This window comes from Eublepharis macularius, chromosome 6 (genome assembly GCF_028583425.1).
Source record: "Eublepharis macularius isolate TG4126 chromosome 6, MPM_Emac_v1.0, whole genome shotgun sequence".
In the NCBI taxonomy this organism is placed as follows: domain Eukaryota; kingdom Metazoa; phylum Chordata; class Lepidosauria; order Squamata; family Eublepharidae; genus Eublepharis; species Eublepharis macularius.
In genome coordinates this window covers 54,412,484-54,434,048 of record NC_072795.1, presented here as the reverse complement: position 1 = coordinate 54,434,048, position 21,565 = coordinate 54,412,484, and the positions used below count along the sequence as shown (strand labels likewise).

The 21,565-nt window shown below is 39.9% G+C and overlaps 1 protein-coding gene across 1 annotated transcript in view; it reads right to left on the bottom strand.

Annotated features, from left to right (window-relative positions):
* FARP2 (FERM, ARH/RhoGEF and pleckstrin domain protein 2) overlaps window positions 1–21,565 on the bottom strand; it is a 90,480-nt gene that overhangs the window by 9,688 nt on the left and 59,227 nt on the right. Inside the window, exons 13-18 of the mRNA XM_054982263.1 lie at window positions 12,813–12,976; window positions 11,345–11,434; window positions 9,030–9,163; window positions 7,509–7,587; window positions 6,289–6,526; window positions 2,243–2,373 (exon numbers count right to left, since the gene is read on the bottom strand). Of these exons, the coding sequence (XP_054838238.1) occupies window positions 2,243–2,373; window positions 6,289–6,526; window positions 7,509–7,587; window positions 9,030–9,163; window positions 11,345–11,434; window positions 12,813–12,976 (836 nt within the window). The remainder of the gene's footprint in view (window positions 1–2,242; window positions 2,374–6,288; window positions 6,527–7,508; window positions 7,588–9,029; window positions 9,164–11,344; window positions 11,435–12,812; window positions 12,977–21,565) is intronic.

Here is a 21,565-nt window from a genome sequence, read left to right as displayed (position 1 = left end):
ATTGGTTTAACTTCATGTTAAGCTAAAAAGGCTGCTGCATCAGAAGAAGTACTGGGGTTATAGCGATCTGCAGGGCTTTTTTTCTGGGAAAAGAGATGGTGGAGCTCAGTGGGTTGCCCTCGGAGAAAATGGTCACATGGCTGGTGGCCCCGCCCCCTGATCTCCAGATAGAGGGGAGTTTAGATTGCCCTCCGCGCTGCTGCAGTGGCGCAGAGGGCAATCTAAACTCCCCTCTGTCTGGAGATCAGGGGGTGGGGCCACCAGCCATGTGACCATTTTCAAGAGGTTCCGGAACTCCATTCCACCACGTTCTAGCTGAAAAAAAGCCCTGGCAATCTGGCAATCTGGTAAAAGAATGTGTTTTATCATCACTATGACTGACCAGACTCATCAGAAATGATTAAGTTGTGAATTTGTTTCCTGATTAGAATCACCAACACCTATTCAGAATTTTAAAACATACTTAATCCTTCTCATGGAGAATCATTCACTTTTCTACAATCGCCCACTGAATATTTTTCACTTTGTCTTATGTCTTAGGCCAAGAATGGAGACTGCTCTACAGGACCTACTAATAAGGTCATATGGTCATAGAAGGTTACATGATAAAAGTACTTGACATGTTTAGAGTTCAAACATTTTCCCAATGGCATTCAATGTCCAGGATGTATCTCAATGGTACGATGTATGCTTTGCATGCAGAAGGTGCCAGGTGAAATCCTTAAGGGCTGCGAAAGTTAAAGAATCTTAGACAGCAGTTGTTGCAGCTTATAAAGTTGTTGCTAATCAGAGAAAATGATACTGGGCCAACGGTCTGATTCAGTATACAACTTCATATGCAACTGTTGTGAAACATCCCTGTTTTTCCCCCTTTGTTTCCCTCATAGTAAGTCCATGAAGACAGATTGCATAGCAATACAGCCATTAGTCCTGGACTAGTCTTTTTCTCTCCTGTGGACTGAAACCCCCATATTGGAATTCTGAAACAATTCTTTTGATCTTTGAAATGACAGCCATCCGGACAAGCCACCAGACGAGTACTTTCTCATGCTGCATTTGGTAAGCATTCATCTTAAAACCATCTCAGGACCAAATGGAGCATGATGGGCATCCCTAAATCTGACCTGGGGACAGGCTGCCTTTATAAAGAGCGACCCCCCCCCCCGGGAACTCCTTTAGACTGCACTGCAGGCGCCATTAGGGTTGCCAGCTCCAAGTTGGGAAATTCCTGGAGATCTGGGGGGTGAAACCTGGAGAAAGTGGGGTTTGGGGAGGGAAAGGACCAGGTGATGGCATAATTCCATAGAGTCCACCCCCAAAAGTAGCCATTTTCTCCAGGTGATCTGATCTCTGTGGCCTGGAGACCAGTTGTAATTCCAGGAGATCTCCAGCCACTACCTGGAGGCTGGCAACCCTAGGGGCGATTTTTGGTTTTGACCATTGCATCACGGTGGGAGGAGGGGATCTGGCCTTCTTCACCTGTGTTTTCCCAACCTAAAAACAGTGGTGGGTGGGGTTCCAGGCCAGTAACATCTCCAGAACCATTTGGAGTTGGAAAAACAGCAGGTGGGGAGGCTGGATCCCCTCTTCCCCCAGTGCTGTGATGGGCCTGATCAGAATTGGGCCCCCATACAGCAGTTTAAAGGAGTTCCCTGATAGGAACTCACTCTTTAAAATGGCAGTACATCCTCAGGACGAACTTGGGAATACCTGTCTTGCCTAATTTGGTCCTTGTAAGTACTTACAAGTGTAGATTCAGAATAAGAAGATATGTATGTTTCAATGCTGAAGACATGCTTTTGGGAAAAAGTAGTTTGACCTTTGTCAACAAATCTTATAAAAGAGTTCTCAGACTTTAATAACCTGGGGATCCTCATTTTGATTTTAATTTTTTCCCCCACAGACTTCCAAACACTCCCCTCCTCCTGCAATGCACTGGACAGATGCCTTTCAAAGTGTGTGGCAAGCTGCACAAATCCCATGGAGACCATCCTTAAAAACCCACATCACCTACTTTTAAAAAGCAATTTTAAAGAGAATGTTGGTACTGCCTGTACATGGCCCTACGGGTCAAGAGTCAGAAGACAGCTGATTCTAGAGGGCTCCCTGGACCCCAGTTTGAGAAATGCTGCAATAAAGTGATCATCCAAAAATATATAATAAGCAATTAGTAGACAAGTTCAGAAAAGTTCTTTGAAGCAACAGGGCTTCAATCTAAGCCACACAAAAAGAAGCTGCTTACTCTGCCAGCAGCTACAAGGTTATCTATGCCAAGCAAGTCATGTTGTAACTCTGTTAGCTTCTGGAAATTCTCCAAGCGGATGAGGCTGTTTTGAAGTTGTGATGTCATTTCTGTAACCTCCTTCAGTGCATCTGCAGAAGAGAAGCACAAAATCCAAAACTAACAGAATGGAGCTACTGAGACAAAACTACAGGCCTCACCGTGTAATGATAAACCTTTCTAAATCTACTGAAGTCAACAGGCTTAGAAGGGCACAACTCTCTTTACTATTGTATTGCTAATTTTCCATTTGTTAAAACACCATATAAAGAATTCAGACATCATCCCTGTACTGAAATCACTCATACGTGAGAAACATCATTGAACTCTGAGATGGTACATAGTTTTTTCATTACATTGGCTTGGATCCTACAGAATACATGCCTAAGGGCATGCATGAAAATGTTTTTTACCTGCCCTGCCCCTTATCTCAGTAGTTTCCTTAAACCTTCAAAATGCGGATGCCGGAGGCTCTGAGATTCTGAGATTCATGTGGACAGTCACAGAGTCTTGGGGGCGGGGAGAATGCTGTGAACGGAGGGGACCAGGCTGGCACATTTTTATATCAGCTGAATTCCATGCATCAGTGGAAATACCACTGACAAAGAGGAAGGGGAGGGTGATTTTGCCTGGTTCTCCCTTCACACTGCAATAGTTAAAATTTGCATACAAAAGTAATTTCTTGGTAACTTAAACTGTGCTGAAAATCTCATCCTGTCATGTTTGAGAATGGATTATTTATACCTCCATAATTTTCATTTTAAATAATCATACTCAACATAATCTGCAATGTGACTTAAAAGCAAAAAACACTGAAAATTTTGTCTCCCGTGCCTCTGCTTAGTTAGAACAACATCCCCTGGAAACATCCCATGATATCAGAGCAAATGGTGTTTAATTCTCTGTCCTTCCTGCTTTGCCTGGGCTGGATTTGAAAAGGTGAATTACAAGTCAGTGTGAGATAAAAAGGCCTATGCTCCCATCGTGCCAAATGGGGAGGAGGTATTTGCAATTTTAGGGTATCCATATGCTATAATAAGTATAAATCAGCCTTGTAGTTTAGCAACTGCCCTCCAGGTGATCAGGATTATCCATATCCACAATAATAACAGTTTCTGGCACTAGGGAGACAACGGAGTGTCAAATATGGTGGCACCAGGAAATCTGCCTGCATGGCTCATTCTCTATCCTAGATATAAAGGCAGACAAAGAAAGGAAAATGAGAAGCTGCACATGCAGCCTGAATACCCCAAAAGGCAGCAGCACAGAAGCTGTATGCCCACTGCTCCACTTCTCCTGGCTAAAAAGGAAACAAATGCAGCTATGATGGTGGCCTCCATAGTGCTACTCAGCAAATGTGGCTGGAGCTCTATGCCTGCCAAACCAAGGTAACCTCACAGGATAGAGTGGAAGCAGCACTCCGCAGGCACAAAAGTTCATGCAGAGGAGTAGTTCAGGGAGTTGGCAACTATTGCCCTTACCATAACAGTTGTTACAAAGATTGGTGTATCACCACCAAACATGTCACGGAAGGGAGAATATTATAAGTGGAGGTACAGGCATGTGCAAACAAAAAGAAAATAAAAAGATGGCTGAGGCTGAAAACCAAAGAATCACACAACTAGTGCAGTATAACCAGCAGAGGTTGGTATTCGTCTCTTGTAAACAATGGTATTATGAAATTTTATGTGTAGTTTGTAATATGCATAGAGATTTGCTGTTCGAAAACACAGAGGCACACGATTACCATAGGGCATAGCCAAACCCTCAGACGTGCCTGGTGGCTCTTTGGATCCCAGCCTGAAAGCTTCAACATTCAGTTAGTTTGTGCCAAAAGCTCACAATGTCACCCCCTATTTCTGGAGGGGATGTTTTTAGCAAATCACTGCTATTAAATCATATTGAACATGAACAGCAGTGTACCAGGGGCCCAACTAAGTTCAAAATAAGCATTTTATAGACTAAACAGGAAAGTTTCAATGCCACAAACCAGTAAGGCAGACATATTTAGAAATTAAACTTTTTTGCCAGTTTTGTGTTGCTTATTTGGCATTGGTTTTCTGAAAAAACTGAAATCTACACTTTTGCCTTGAGAATGCAATCTATAGCACAGGGCCTTTCAACAGGCACAAAAGTCACTAGTCACGCTTGGGGAACAGACTCCCACCAAAAGCAACATACAAAATCTAATTTACATGACCAAATATATTTTTAAACGTACTCAAAATGCTTCTGTAATACTCAGGGCTACCCATGTTTTAGGGCTACCCTAGTGAGAGGCAGGAGAAGCTGTTTATGTTCTGTGCTAAAGTATCTTATAGCAGCCAGCGCTCAAAGTAAGCTAGGCAAATAAAGCACATTTGCACATACATAAATTATACCTTGTGAAACAGGTTCTCAAAAGAACAGTGTAAAATATCAGAGAAGGTAGAAAGTAAGGCCTAGACAAACAGCAGAGAATATGGAAGCAAGAATATGAGTGTTCAGGGAGAACCTGTTGATTTAAAATCCTTCACAAACCTATTCTAGCTTTTGACACATTACTAACCATGTTTCCAAACTGTTCTTCATTTTAATTATGACTACAAATGTTTCTCTAATGGCCAATTTCACTGCATGGGCAAGGGACAATAGACTGTGAAGCATACTGAAGCGTCATCTGAAGTTCCCTTAAGTTTTGAAGTTGACACTGCTTGACGTTTATTCAGTTACAATTCTCTTTGTAACTAATCAGGGGCTGAAACTCTTTTAAAAACTTAGTCCATCCTTATTAATTGCCTTAGCACTTTTACTGCACACTCTCAATCTTAATTCATCTGGGGCTGAAGGAAGTGCACAGAGATGTGGAATGAGGACAATATAGGTTGTGTTCAACTGTTTCTAAGGAGAGCAGGGTAAAATTGTAATAAATAATAAACTGGCACAAGACCTTATCAGTTCCTTTGCAGCTGAGTGATGGGAGATCAACTGATCCACATGAATGTGTGAATCAGCCCTGAGGCAAATGTTGCATTGCTCACAGAAGGCAGTAATGTAAAAATGAAATATATGGGTAGAAGCTGCTGTTCTGAGAGTACTGATAATAGTTCTGGCGATTAATAATAGTACAGAAGCACTCAAGAGAATGAATTCAACATCATAAGAAATGGTAGGAGGACCCACCCAATTCACTTTGGTCTCTTACTGTGTATTGCAAGATGCTAGAATGCAAAGAAATCTCAGGGAAATGAAATCAAATAAACTAATTCCATAGCAATGCTATATATCCACCTAGATAAACTCAAAGGGATGGATTCCAAGGCTGTGTGATCCGAAGTCACTCACAGGGGTAGAGCTTTCCCTGCCTTTTCATTCCTACAGCAGCCTTCTGCAACCCCAAAAAGGCATTGCCTGGGTGTGGGGAGAGGAGTCACATAGTCCAACAGACAAAAAGCCACTGGGGACAGGGAGCTACAATGAGGAAGGTGTGTTGGGCAAAATTGTCCCCCCTTGCTCGTGTGCCAATGGAGCTCTTGCTTCTGTGCACTTCTTCCACCAAATGCTCTCCTGGCTCAAGAACAAGGTGGGGAAAATTTTGCCAAAATCCCCTTCTTCATTGCAGCCCCTCTCCCATGCCTGGTGCCTTTTTGTCCCAGAAGTCCTATAGCCCCTGACAATGCCTCCTCTTAGGGTTACCAACTCTGGCTTGGGAAATTCCTGGAGATTTGGTGGTGGTGCCTGGGAAGGGTACTCAACAGGGATGTGATGCTGCGGAGTCCATTCTCTAGGGGAACTGCTGCCTGTATCATGGAGATCAGTTGCAGTTCCAGGCCCTACCTGGAAACTGGAAACTCAGCTTTCACTATGGTTGCAGGGGGCTGCTGGAGGAAAAGGGAGAATGATTCAAAGCAGAATGCTTCTTCTATTTGTGCATCTATAATCCACCCCAGTCCAGAAACATTAGTGTAAAAAGAGAACAGAAAATGCTAACTAGAGATTTTAAAGATTTTGCCGGATCGATCACTCACTCCTGCAGTCGGCATAGTCTCGGTGATCTACCGCATAGTGCTTGCAAAGTCTCCCCAGGATCAACTTGTAGTGCATTAACCTCTGGATGGGTTTAAGCAGGAAAGTATTGAGTGGCAAATAGCAAACCTTCTGGAGTTCAAATTCCTTATAAACCATTTCCAGTTTCTTTATGTATTTGGTTGCTTTCTCTAGCTCTGTCAGGACCTCATCATGTTTCTGTAAGTAGCCAGTAAGGTCCTGTGGATAACAAAAGATGACATGAGCAGAGGCATGAGAGCACTTGCCAAACATTCTTGGTCCTACCAGTGAGATGAAACTGCTAATGGGATCTCAATATTATCTGTAAAACCAATGATGCAGTTAAGAAATGCCTTTGCTGTTTTGTAAGATAAATATATCCTTTACATAAACAGGGTTGCAGAATATTTTTGTCACAATGAATGCCTGAAGTTTGATGATATCAACATTCATACAACAATTTTGCAAGTGTCTGACAATTCACACACTGGGGGATTATGACAGTCATCTAAATGACAGTATCAGTGTTCACTAGTATATGTCCAATAAGTAGGGAACATACCTAAGAAATACATCCCGTTTGAGAGCATTCACAAAATGTATCTGAAATAGTCAGCATTCCCGTTTAAATGTAACACATACACACTTTCTATCTCCAGAGACATTTATTTAATGAATAAGGCAAAATAGGCTGGATCCTACAGACATTCCATTGGTAATCTTCCCTTTCACCCAATAGTCCCTTGTGACCATTAAAAAGGCATTGCCAAGTGTTGGAGAACCTTAGAGACCAAATGCCATGTGGTTTGGATGGGCTTCAGTGAGGAGGGGAATCATGCAAAATCGCACCTCCTCTCTCTTCCATCAGCAAACATACATAGGATCCAATCCATAATATTGTTCTGCACATGGCAGCACATTCTTCAGCCTCTCAGACAAGGGCTATTTATCACGTGGTAGAATTCTGTGATTATATTAGAAAACCATGTATGAAATTCTTAAGGAAGAAATTGCTGGCCTTTTGCGGTCTACATAGGACTATGCTATCAGTACCATTACGACTAATAATACAGAAATTAAAAAAATTAATAATACAGAAATTTAAAAAATACTGAAAGAAGAATTATAGACCCCCTTAATAAGAAGATATAGTATAGAACGGAGGGGGAATTGTTATTGAGTGTTGCTTGTATTTCTATACCTTCAGCATATGCATATTTCGAAGCATTAAGTCACCAATCCGTTGATAATCTTTTGTGGGAGCATTTGAGCGTCCTTCCCTGAAATCAGGAGAGAACAAAAGGTTATGGTTATGATTTAGTTCAGAAGCCTTTCTCTGTTCATAACGTGTTTTATTTGCTGCTATTAAATATACATTTTTAACCTAATAGTTTTCCAGAAACCAAAAGGTTGGATCCTATAAATCTTTTCTATTAATGAAAGAACTTTCCTGTAGTGCAAGAACATAAGAGAAGCTATGTTGGATCAGGCCAATGGCCCATCCAGTCCAACACTCTGCATTGCACAGTGGCCAAAAAAACACTGTGGGACAAGACCAGTCTGTAGAAGAAGTCTCCACCATTAATCAATCCAGCCCAAAATACACATTAATTACTCTACGAAGAAGCACCTGAATTCTGTGAGCTCAAAGAGTTCAAGCTTCCTATTTTATTACTGAAGGGAAAGACTCAGAGTATATAATAATTATGTAAGACCTTCACCCCAGGCCAAAGAAAGACACATATTAATACTGCATGGGATCAACTAAGCTTGTCTATACTTCAAGTATTTGGAATGATAGCCATATCAAGGAGGTCTATAATATACTTCCTTTTAAAAAAAATATTTACTCAGTTTGACCACTCAATATAATACATTTCATTTGAAACAACACTGCACTCTTGATGCCATAACCCCATAGGCAGCTTCCAACTTCTTTTTCAAAAAAACCTAGTATTAATAGAATAGTAGCATTATCATGCAATAAACACATGCTAGTAAAACAATTAATGAGCAGGCATAAAAATCAAGGCAAGAATCAAAACAAAAAAACCAACTGTAGGCTTCAGAACAACAAAAACTCGGGTGGGTGGTTGTGAAAACAACTGAAATCTGGAGAAAATGTTAAAAGTTTTCCCCTGGCACTTCCCCTGGCAGACTTCTTTTAGTTCTCCATCGCATCCTAGCCAACGACTGGAAGGGAAAATAGCCCAGACCTGAAATTTATAAGGAGTTCACATGAGAATTCAGTCATCTTGGTACTGTGTGTGGAGGGGAGCACTCTTCTTTACTCTTGTGTGTTGCATATAATGTAAAGCACATACAAACGTAAGGTGATCTCAGAAAAAGGGTTTTGTTGAAGAATGCACAGGAACATCAATAAGTTGCCAGACATACATTCTATGGACCATTTTTATCAGATTAAAACTCTAACTTCAGGAAAACACAAACTATGTTCTTAATTTTGTGCTCCTCCTTTCACCCCCTCCCAGGTAAAGGTCAGCCTGTAAAAGGAGCTTTTACATTCTTGCTGGAACTTTTGGAACTATTGCATCTAAAAGCTGGGCTCTACATCAACTCTAGCAGGATTTCATGAAAGAAGCGTTTAGCAAATATGCCCCAAATATAAGTAAATATGTTCAGTATCAGTGAAAGGGACTTCATCAGGTACAAAGGAATTCCAAGATCCCAGTATTATCCACAGAACATTATTAATGCTTACCAAAGTGCTAGTCGCTGCTCCAGCTCTCTTAGAAATCCTCTGTGAAAGTCATAAATAGGGTCTATGTTAGAGAAGAACAAGGTCATAAGGCCTTCAGGCATGGCATGCTCCTTGACAACTGCACTGCGGAACCACTGCAAAAAAGGGAGGAAGAGGAAGAAGAGGGTCAGGTGTTTGACTCCCTCTTTTAAGCATCTGCAAGGTGAGAAGAACCCAGAAAAACATGCAAGGAAATTACAAAAACATGAAGCCAATTCTTTGGCGCTCAGTATATTCCTTAAATGAGACCTTTCTGTAAACATATTCAAGATTATAGCCAAATTTACTTAACGGTAGGCGATTTTACAATACAGGTCTTCCATTCATAGTATCTCTGTGAAATAGGGAACAATCAGGATTCCCAATATATGAAAATATTACTGAAGGGCAACAGTTCATTAGTTCTGTTGTGGTAACTGTCTAAATATGGAGATGTTTATTCCCAAACAAACAAAAAGAAACCAGTTAAGACTCAAGAATGGGGGATTTGGATCATGAGATATTTTTGCAGCTAACATCACTGTTGAACAGAAACCTTTTGTCAATTGCATATTTTAGTTTTAAGGAGCAGTACAATTTTACAATGTTTTTAAAAAATCTCAGCAAGTACTGATCTACTATTAGAAGGAAGAATCTTGAACAGGGATCATACATGAGCCATATTTTTTTTTTTTTATTTACTAAATTTGTTAGCTGCTTTTCAAAATTTTGAGTCATATAACAGGAAAAAAATCCCAAAACTTTATTAAAACAGTGTCCAACAGATTTAAAAGTTCAGAGTGTGATAATCATAAACCCATTAAAACACCTTTACAACCACAGCATTAAATAGATGAATAAAGAAAAGATTAATTCAAGTAGTCAGATGACATATGTGATATTAAAAATCCATCAGCAATTCAGATTAAGAACAGTCCTGTCAATTAAAAGGCATAGAGAACAAAAAAAATCACTCCTTAAAATGTCTGTAAACAAGGAGCCAAATGAATCTTTCAGAGCAGAGATCTGGGGCAACTGCGGAGAAAGCCCTGCTGTGCATGGAGACCAAACTTGACCTCCTTGCAAAATATAGTTTTAAACAAGGCCTCCTCATATGGTTCCAATGTACTCGGGGGTGGGGGTGGTCTGTAGTAGGTCTGTCAAGATCCCACTGAGGATGTCCCATCCTAGCTCCTATGGCCCACTGGTACTCAGTGGGCAGCAGAAGGGAATTATGCTCACATCTGTTCACATAAGACCTGTCTGGCTATGGTATAGTAGCAGATGAAGTTTCTGTTGTCAGCTGCCTTGCATGCCCAGCAGCAGTTTTTTTGGGGGGGGGGGGTGCTGTACATGTAATGGTATTACATTACTTCCAGGATTTTACCATAGATTTTCCAATAATTCTTAGAGAGGTATGACATCACTTCTCGGTTTTCCCTGGAAGTGATGTAATGCCATTGCAGCAACTGCTATTTTTCACTTTCATTTTCTTCCACCTGCTACTAGACTCACAGCAGGCAATAGGAGGAATTGGTGAATGATCATCCATCACTGGTGAGCAAACAGCAAGCCTCGTTCTCATTGGGGAAGAAGGTGGGGTATAAATGAAGTAAATAAATAAATATTTAAGAGCAGCTCTATGCATTAATAGTCTAATCCAGTGATCACTTGGGGACAGATAACAATGGCAAAGTTTTCTTCCTTGATTGATAGATGGGAACTACCCATGTCAAGATGCTCTCCCCCTCAGAGCAAGAAGAGGAAGCCATCACTACCTGGGATAAAAGTCATAAAGAAGCAGAATCTGCAGCTAGCACTGGAAATGCAGGATAATGCATTTTCTAGGTAAATAGGTGCACAGACAAATTCACCAAAAACAAAGAAGATGCTATGACAGCAAAGAGGGACAGAACAATAGTCATGAAGGGACTTGAGAGTTGGCTCATACCAACTATGATCAAACTTAGTGGGTTGGATCCTAGAGCTCCCTTTCCCTGTGAGATACCTTCTTTGTTACAGCAAGACTCCTTCCTCCATTGGAACAAGGCACCTCACTTCGAAGAAGAAAGCTGCCAGATCTAACCTTGAATCTCTTTAAGGTATTAGGAAGCATTGAGGGAGAAAACTAGAAGTGGAATGTAGACAGTGTTAGAACACAGGCTGCAAAGCAGACAGGATCCCTCCTCACACAGAATCAGCAGCGGATCACAGTCGATTCTAGCACACCCTCATACAATATTGAAAACAACTTCCTTTGAAGGGAAAAAAGGACATTGTATGATTAAATGACTTACTACTGTTAGGACTTCGAGGTCTTTTAAATAAGTTCGTTCAGTAGCAAGAATTTCTTTTGCAATGAAATATGCTTTGTCTGCTGGATATCGCTGAAAGAAACAAGCAAATTCCAAATGAATGAAACGGGAATGTTTCTTATTTATCCTGAACTTGTCTCCTCAAAACATCTGACTGGAACAATATAGCATACAACTGAAACTTACTCCTTCCCTCTTCTTTGTGGGCAGGACACTAGAGAGGGAAAGCCTCCAGAATAAATGCTGCTACTTGAGTGTGAAACAAAACTGAGTAACTGTGTTACCCCGACAAGATTCCTTAGGCAGTGCATGCCTGTGCAGAAAACACACTGATTTGAGTTGCTTCCGTTTCTTGGTCACATTTAGCATGAGAAAAACACAAGTGAGAGAACAGGAAACCACAAAGTGGCCTTTAAAATGTATGATACAACCTCAGATAAGACCCTACTAGCCACATCTTTGCATCTTACTGCAGTATATTCAATACACACACAAAACCATTTTAGTTACTTAAGGCTGTGGTCCACTTACAGATAAGTCAGCCCTCAACATTCCTATATTTTGTCAAGTGTAACAAACAGAGCTGGGAACTTTCCCCAGGTGTTCTTGCAATGGTGAGATGATGTGGGGGGAAGACTCTTAGTTGGAAGGATAATTTTCCTCATGCTTTGATGTATCATTTCAGGACTTTGTTATATATGTGTTTTGTTCTATATGGTTTCCTCATGGTTTGGTGTAGTAGTTAAGAGCAGCAGAACCGGGTTTGATTCCCCACGCCTCTACCTGAAGCCAGCTGGATGACCTTGGGTCAGTCACAGATCTTTGGAGCTCTCTCAGCTCATCCCACCTCACAAGGTGATTGTTGTGAGGATAACAATAACACACTTTGTAAACCACTCAGAGTAGACATTAAGTTGTCCTTAAGGGTGGTATATAAATCAAATGTTATTATTATTAATAATTCATACAGCTCTTAATGGGTATAAACTGCCCATTGCTTCAGCTAAACTTTCTAGGTAAGAGACAAACTCACCACAGCACCTCAAGAAAGGTGCTGTGAAAAGATGAACAGCAGTACTTGAAAAGGGATCCAGGGTGCACCATCAGACTTGCAACTTCTAGCACCCAGAGTTTAAAACAAAGGGTTGAGACTTGCTTTAATTAGATCTGATCTTTTACTAGTTGCACCTATTCCTTGCAGGATAGGAACACAGATGTCTTGCACATAAATGAAGACATTTAATAAACACCTGACCAGAAAGAAAACCGGTGGAACAAAAATAACTTGTTCCTTTTAGTAGTTCAAGCTGTATATTAATTTTACCACAACCACATGGTTGGCATCATTTACAGTAGGACCACGATAAGATTTCATTATTTGTATTCAGCACAGCAACTAAGAATCACATCATGAGCAGGATCAGCAATCTCTCTTTTCTTCCTGCCTTACCCTACGTTTTGCTTCATCCTCCTCTTCTGCCTTGGCACCACCAACATCGCTCAGGACAGGGCTCAAAAGAGGAGATGAGCCTTGGCCAGCTGTGTTCATATTCACATGAAATGGAGGGTTCAAGGTGACTGGATTTTTCATTGTGAAAGATGATAGTTGAGGGCCTACGCACCACATTTTAAAAATGAAGGGAGGGGAAGAAAAAAATTAGCTTTTAGTATTGCACCAGTCATATAGAAAATCCACTTGCAAAGAAAATAGTCTTCACAAACAGCTATGTTTTACTAGAGTTCAAGAGCAAGCAAGGAGGTAAAGATTTTTGAAAAACTGAATCGCGTAGAAACTACTAAAAAAACCCAAAACCCTCTACCACATGGAAATACATTAGGACCACAACATAATGCTTTTGGAATTCCAATTCTCTCATCTGTCTTATCCTTTTTCAGAAGATACAATATAGAATACTCTGGGAAAAACCCAGAAACTAGGAAGAAATGAATGGGAAACGTTTCCCAATTTAGAGAAAAGCTGACGTTAGAGAAACAGGAAACATTTTCAAGAATCGGAGACCAAAGAAAACATTCCCTTCTCAACTCTAAAAACATTTAAAAGAATTCTATGCTCAACTACCCACCCTACATACAATTTTTTCCTTTGCCTCGGAACCACATCGTGTCATTAACTGGGTGGAGACAGTTCTTTCATCTGTCATGTAGTATTCAGGGTGTGCCTGGATGGGCCACAGAAACCAGATAATTGTCGTGCAGCAAGTATCTCTCAGGGGGAGGTGGGGAAATTGTTAGACAATAGTGTAGCATGATTACAGTTTCCAAGCTAAGAGAAATGTTCCAGTTTTCCTAATCTAGCCTCTGAAACAAATGAAAACAAACCTATGCACAAACAAGAGCCATTCTGTAGATGGGAAAACAAAATTTGAGTCCAGTAGCACCTTAAGAGACCAACACATTTTTCCAGGGTATAAGCTTTTGTGGATCAAAGCTAACTTTGATATGAATAGAATGATAGGTCTCTTGTCTTTAACATATTAACCAACTCCTGGAGCCTCACTTTTGCAGGCAAAGAGGGTATTCGTGTTCATATACCGGGAACACAGATTACAGAAGCCCTGTTCACATGTTACAGTGAACATAGCTATGCTCTGTACATATGTGTGTCCACCTGTTTGTAAGAAAGAGCCAACACACATTCACTTTACAAATGAAAAATAACCAGTACCTGGAGATGTGAGGTTTCAATCACACACATTTGGTTACTCAGTGTTTGTATAAAGAAAAATCAAGAGTACGTGGATTGTACATGTATTCACTGTAACTGGTGAACAGGGCTAGAAAGTCTCACACAAGCGGGAATAAGCAGTACAGTGCCACTTGCTACAGAGACCATATCGCTGCAAGCCTCCACACAGTTTGTTAATCTCATTGTCCATTTCCTAACAGGACATTTTCACTTCAGATTAACTTTGGACCATTCTTGAATTTATATATTGCTAGGGTGGGTTTTTTTTGCCATAATGATCAAGAATCTCTCATTCATTTTCATGGTACAGCAGTTTGCAGAGACAGCACTGCAGATGGCTCGTGTGTTGACACCACTAAATGTTCCCACCAACCTATTGCCACTCCCACTCTAAATTCCTTTCTATGCAATCTCTGCAAAACAGCATGAAGCTTTGTGCTCTGTCCAACATTATGTATTATTACAAGTGGCCTGTTCAAAACACTTTTTAAAAATGCAACCTGCCCTAAAATGCGCAGCCAAAGGGATCCTGTGGCATAAATAATAAGCACACAATAGTTTCCTATACTTATTTTAAAGCAGAGATGAAGAAAGCTGGAGAACAGCCAAACTAGTCGCACTCGCAACCCTTCCCCCACACACCATCAAAAGGAACTGATTGCTGATCTTTTGAGTCAGGAAGCAAAGTTCATGAAGGCAGGATGAAAAGGGGGAGGCAATATGAAAGTGGGAGGAAGCTTGAGTGCATGTGTTCACACTGCCTGACTAACTTGGGAAGCTAAACACTGTTACACTTAGTCACCTGGAAGAGATTCAGAACACTAGGGATGAAGTTAACTATTAACATCCTTCGGCCAAACCACTATGTATTATTTTAGGTCATGCAGTTTTTTGACCCGTTCCAACTTCTTTGTAAGTGACACAGTGTGAGAATTTGTTGGCATTCATTCCTTGTAAGGGAAGCAGTTTATTGGAAACCTGCTTTAATGTACAAGTTTAATACAAAGAAAGAGAATTATTGTTTGTAAAATGATCATCAGTTTGCAACTACATTTTTCTTTTAAATAGAAAATTAATTTCATGATTAAAAACAATGCATCATGGAGATGCTATTTGAATTTTTCAGGGGGGGAAATCTGTGCGTGTGTACTTGGCTGGAATATACAGAGACAAGGCTCTGAAGGAGTGGCTAGAAACACTGTAGTGGGGGAAATCTCCCCTTCCAGCACGTACAAGAAAGAAGCTTTGCTGCTTAAAACTGTATACATATATCACCCCTTAGAAGAGGTTTTGAGTTTTCTTTTTTAAACAGGTAGGGTTTTGCACCGTTTCTCTTTTTAATTAATTAAGTAAAAACATTTGTATCTCACCTCTGTCTAGTTAGGACCTTCAAAGTGGCAAACAGTTAAAATACATTAAAAATTAAATTTTAAATCACTACTTATATTAAAAAAACAAGTAAAACAAACAAGGAGTTGGATCAGTCAGAAAATACAAGACAAGAGAAAAAAAATCTTCACCCGCCGGCAGGGGCAGACAAATCTCCCAGGGAAGGGAATTCCATAGTTTTAGTGCAAAGGCCATTTCTCAGGTTGCCACCAGTCCAGCCTCAGATGAGGGGGCACTTGAAGCAGGGCCCCTGAAGGTGATCATAATGGTCAGGTAGCTTTGTATGGGAACAGGTGGTCCTTAAGGTATGCAGGTCCTAGGCCATATAGGGTTTTAAACACCTTTAATAGGGCCCAGAAGTAAATTGGAAGCTAGAACAAATGGGACAACAGTGAAGGTCAGTGTGTGGGTACCAACTTCTTTTGGCCCCACTTGCATCTTTCAAACAGTTGTGGAAATGCCGTGGATTTTTTAAAAATTGAGAGTTATGGAAGTTCCTTCCAATCAGCAAGGAAGAGTAATGTTTGTCTAAATTGTTTGTTCTCACAATCAGCTAGCTACTGTAAAATTCCACTAGCTCCGAGAGAGAGAGAAACTGAAGACGGGAGAATTTAATGATAATAGCACCTATGTAGTTATCCTTTTCCAGACAGAGGGGAACACGTGAACTGTGTGTTTGGAGTCTTAGCTGAAAGCCATGGATGTGAAGATGCAATGGAACCTTTAGAAATCAGTGTCTCATCTTCAAACTCACATCTCCCATTGGATAATTTGCTACAACTTTTTTCTGTCTACAGATGAAAGATCCAGACAGCATGTGAAAACTACACTTCCTTTACCCCTAAGTCAAACTCCTGTGCTTTCACACAGAGAGGACTGTACTTCAAAGCAGGAATTTCATGCATCTGGGGCACCTTTTGTTATCAACATAAATTATATGTTGCCTAGCTGCACAAAAACTGAGGCACAGCTTTAATAATTAATTTTATACATACACCTGTTAGTAAGTAAGAAATAACAAAGAACCAAATCTATTATAATAAGAAACCTCCAGCTAGACCACATGACAAGATTTCACCACTGGGCCAGCCAACTCTGAACCTACTTAAGTCAAAGAACAGCATGGAGATACTGAGAGCTGAAAATAATAGAGAACTTAAAACAAGCAGCACTACAAAAATTCTCCCCCATACAGAATGAAGATATGAACATTAGATACAGCCTCTACTTTCTTTTTCAAATAACTAATGCTTTAAAAAGATTAAAGAAGTCCCTTTAATGTGCCTCTGTTGTAGTTCTATAATATGATACATCCACAATCAGTAGTTGCTTTTGAAAACAGAAAGCTATGTAGCTGTTTACTGTAGATTTACAATCTCTTCTTTCAAAAAGAAATGTGATAGCTTCTCAAAAACACCAAGAACAAGCATTCCAAACCCACACATGGCCTAATACCACCATTACAAAAAACAAACAAAAAAACAAACAGAAGTTGCAGATATGAACAACTTCCTCAAGAATAGCTGAGATGTCTGCCTTCTATGAAGCATTTTAACACCCTATTTTGAGCAGCCATCTATTATGTTTCTGTGTTTTAATAAATCAACAGTTTAGTAGAGATATGATTCCAGCAGAACACCAATTGGATGTGATTGTGTTTATGGCAACTTAACAAATTTTAGCATTTGGATGTTTTCACATAGTGCTTTTGCTCCAATTTGGTAAGCAAAGTGGTTTGAGAAATCTTTTTGGAAAGATTGCAGTCAAAGAACATTTGCACACCATATGCACAGGAATGTGTGCATTTGTTAAGGTCCAATTGACATCAGCATTATTTTCCTTGCCTTAGCTTATGGCCACCCATTTCCCCTTGCCACTAGATAGCCTTTTTGGACTTTTTAAGAACAGGCAACTGTTAGATCACTACAATTGGGGGGACCCACATCTAATTTTCCCCGCCTCCCCCATGTCCTCTTTCCTTTCTCTGGCCCCTCCATAGCCTCTCTGCCTTTTCCTGCTTCCTTCTCTCCTTATCACTCACCATTGTCTGCCCGTCTTTGCCTTCTCCTCTCTCCACAGCAGCCTCTTTGCTATGACCCACGTGCACAGTGCTGGCTGAGCCAGGTTCATTTGCATGGTGGGGAACCTGCAAGACTTGTGGGGGGTGCTTCACTTTTCACTGTACGCCATTCCCCATTCCCACACAGTTTCCTCTTTACCTCCTCCAGCAGCCTCTATATGCTCATTTTCCCCTATATCCTTCTCTCCTTCAAATCCACTAAACAACTTACTTTTTATTTGCCTCACATTTATTTAACTCATTTATATACTGCCTTTCTCCCCAATGGGGACTCAAAAGTGGCATATATCATTCTCTTTGCCTCCATGTTATCTTCTCAGATAGTTTGGGTTGAGAGTGTGTGAGCGGATCAAAGTCCTCCCAGCGAGCTTCACAGCAGTGGTGATTAGAACCTGGGTCTCCCACATTCTACTCTGAAACTCTAACCACTACACTACACTGGCTTTAGGGAGGGCTGCTGTTGAGCAGTAACAAGCAGCCAGGTCAGGATGAGTCATGCAAGTCATGTTGTAACAATTCACATGTTGGTTGCTTCTGGGCCTGAGCCCAAAGAGTCCTCCCTCAAATGCCAAATCAGCCCTGGAAATCTTCCCCCTGCTTTTTGCTGACAGAAACCAAGCCTGGAATACTAACTAAACTGTTTTGTTTGCCTAGGAACAGCCATTGAAGGCATCTGGTTAAAGCTACAGGTGCTTTTTTCATTTTGAAGTTTTTTAAAAAAATGTTTTTTTTTATTTCAGATTTTTCTGCAAACCAGAAGCATTTTTCAAGTGTGTAGGAAGATCTGTCTTGTATGTTCATTGCTCCAATCTCTGGATTTAAGTATCCACAGATCAGGGCCATATTAGTATATAAGATGACATTACAATGTTATAATCAGCTAATAACATGATTTACTAGTTTCTCAGAATTCCCAGATTTAATTTTAAAAATAATTTTCCATCTTTTTTCATTGTAGAAATATAAAGGAGAAGAGGAATATCTGAAACAAAAAGGGCTAGAGACTTTTTAATGAAAAGAGGGAATTAAAAACTAGATCGTAAAAATGCTATAGCAATATAGCAATTATTGATTTAGAAAAAGCTTGGGAAAATCCCTATAAGGGTAGGGGGCGGCTGCCACAGGGACTGAGGTAAGGAAAGTGCAAGGAAAACTGTTGTGCAGGTGCCCTGTTGCCAATGCAAATGCCTCTGCATTCACAGTAGCAAATGAGAGCTAAGTGGAGAATAGTTGCTGTGCAGAAGCACCATCATTTTCAAGAAGTTTTTTAAAAAATCCTTCTAATGCAAAACCATATTATTGTAGAAAGATGTTTATTGTACATTTCTGATACTCCAGTTTATATATAGCACTCCACTTTCTAAAACCTTTCAACAAACAAATCAATACTAGCACACATTTAATGTGATAGCAATGGTCAGTCACTGGGATCTTAACCAACCTCAGTCAATGTACTCCAGCTCTTTATCACAGATGTTTGTGGGTTTTTTTACGAAAGAGAAATTGTTTGCATGGATTCAGAAAGATGTCATTTCTGGCATCTTTTCATTTTCTTAACGGGCACACTTTTTGCCTGAATCGTAACTATAGAATCATACTAAATACTGGTATAATGTTGTGGTTAACAGTATGAATCATAAGTCTCTGGTTCCAACCTAGTTCAGCCATGAACCTAACATCATGACTTCATGTAAGGCACTCTCGCAGCCTCACCACCCATCTATAAGACATTAGTGGCTTACTTTTATGTAACTTTTTAAAGGATTACTAAATTATTGTGTGATATGTTTTTTAAGAAACATATAAATAGCAGTCATTGTTGTTCACTTAACTGAACTTATACACTTTGATTCAATAACTTAACAGCCAAAACTATATCTAAGAAGCACATCTACCATTTACAAAAAACCCAAAATTTCAACAGTAAAGCTTGATCTACACATTAAAAAAAATTCGTAACTTTAATATGGTACTAAAAGAGCAAGCCTAAGAAGAGTTACTCCAGTCTAAGCCCACTGAAGTCAATTGCACTGCAAAACTTGTAAAAAATCTCAAGTTTCCAAGTATGGTGAACTAGCAAAAAGTGGTAACAGGATGTATTCTACAACTCTGTTCAACTAAGCGTGGAGCCCCTTCCTCTATAGGAAAACTCCACACTTAGCTAAAGAATTATAGTATGTACCCTCCAATTTAAATTTACCCTCTAAATTTTTTTTAAAGTCCCAAATTATTTAGCTCTAATTTTTGTACATTAAGGTGTGCACACACAGGATAAAAAACATTATCATCAAGATTCCATCCGCATCCCCTACAACCTTACTGTAAAAACTAATCCAGAACTTACTATTTCTAGCACTAAATTTGCCTTGGTTCAGCTGTGAATCAGCACTCTACTGGTTCAAATTCCACTACTGCCATGAGCTCAGTAGGTGGCCTTGGGTAAGCTGCTCCTCAGCTGTATTGTGGGGATAATAACACACTAACTTGTTCACCACTCTGAGTGAGGCACTAATCTAGAACAGTGGTATATAAGAGCAGTTTTTATTTTTATTATTATTTTTACCATCATCATCATGTCAAAGCCCCTTCCTATGGTCTTTTATCATGAAAGGTAATTCATAGTTTGTCTCATGTTCCTTCTCTACTGTTGCTATACATGTAATGAGAAAGACATACACAAAAAATGAATTAGTGACACCAAAGAATTATGACAAACAAGTGAATAGCATACTAATGATCTCAGACATCACAAAGGTGAGAAGTGAAAAACCCAACCTTTGAGCTTGCACTTTTTAGCAAAAATAAAAATAACAGTAATATCGCACTCATCTGATTTTCTCACCTAAGTTGCACATGTTAACACTCTTTAGGAAACTGAAATAACAATGTGGTGTTAAAAAGTCAAGGGGCATTTACTTACCTGTAATGACTTGTCTTCAAGAGCCAGTTCTGTGCATTCATATTCAAAGAACACAGTTCTTCAGTGATGTGCCACAGTATCAAAAGCTATTATATCAAAAGCATGTAGAGGAAGGTCCTTAAAGGACATCAAGATTGTGAAATGCTTTTGAAGAGAATTTTACGTCACTAAGAGATAACTGTGGGTGTTTCTGTTTAGGTTATTTGCTCCAGTTCGATGTTGTTGGGAAGGAGGTTTTTTTCCTGCTTTCCCACTGCATCAAAGTGCATTTACACACCTCACAGTATTTCCCAGGCTTTTCTCTGATCTTTCTTAAACCTGTTGTAGTCCGAAGTGTTGGGAAAGATCACGGCAAAGTCTGGGTGTCTCCAAGTAGGTGGAAAAGTTTGGATTTTCATGGTCCATCCCACATAGCCATTTCCCTGATGGTAGCCATTTATCTCTCCCTACTGCAGCCTTTTTTAATATTGGCAATTTAATAGTTTTATATTGATATACCATTATACCAAAATATGCATCAGGCTCTCTGAATTCTCAGCTTTCACTTAAAACAAAAAGTAAGTCTCTAGTCCCTTTCCTTGAGCTGATATATGGGGGAAAACATCTCTCTGCAATGAAATGGGCTAGAAGCATACTTTTAAAAAATGAAAGCTGGAAACACAAAAAACCTGATAGTATAACAGTATACTGATGTTACACTCCACCAATAATAAAAAGAAACCTTCCAGGAAGACCTGCTGTGAGGAATCCCTGTCATCACCCTGCCCTATTAGCAGCCGCAGCAGCACAAGCCTGTCCCTGTGTCACAAACACCTGTGTATCTTTCAGCTCCCTGTGACGTACCTAGCTGCAAAGCTATATTAAGAGGGATCCTACAATACACATGGTTCTTTATAATATGGTTATAATTTATAGTTAGGGTTATAATTGGCAGTTACTGTAATTGTAGCTCCAGAGAATATATTCTTAACGTCTTATTAAAATAACAAGAATCCAGTAGCACCTATAAGACTAACAAAATTAGTAGTAGGGTATGAGCTTTTGTGAGCCACAGCTCACTTCTTCAGATACAGCTAGAACGTGAGTCCATCTGTCCTTGTGTCTTGG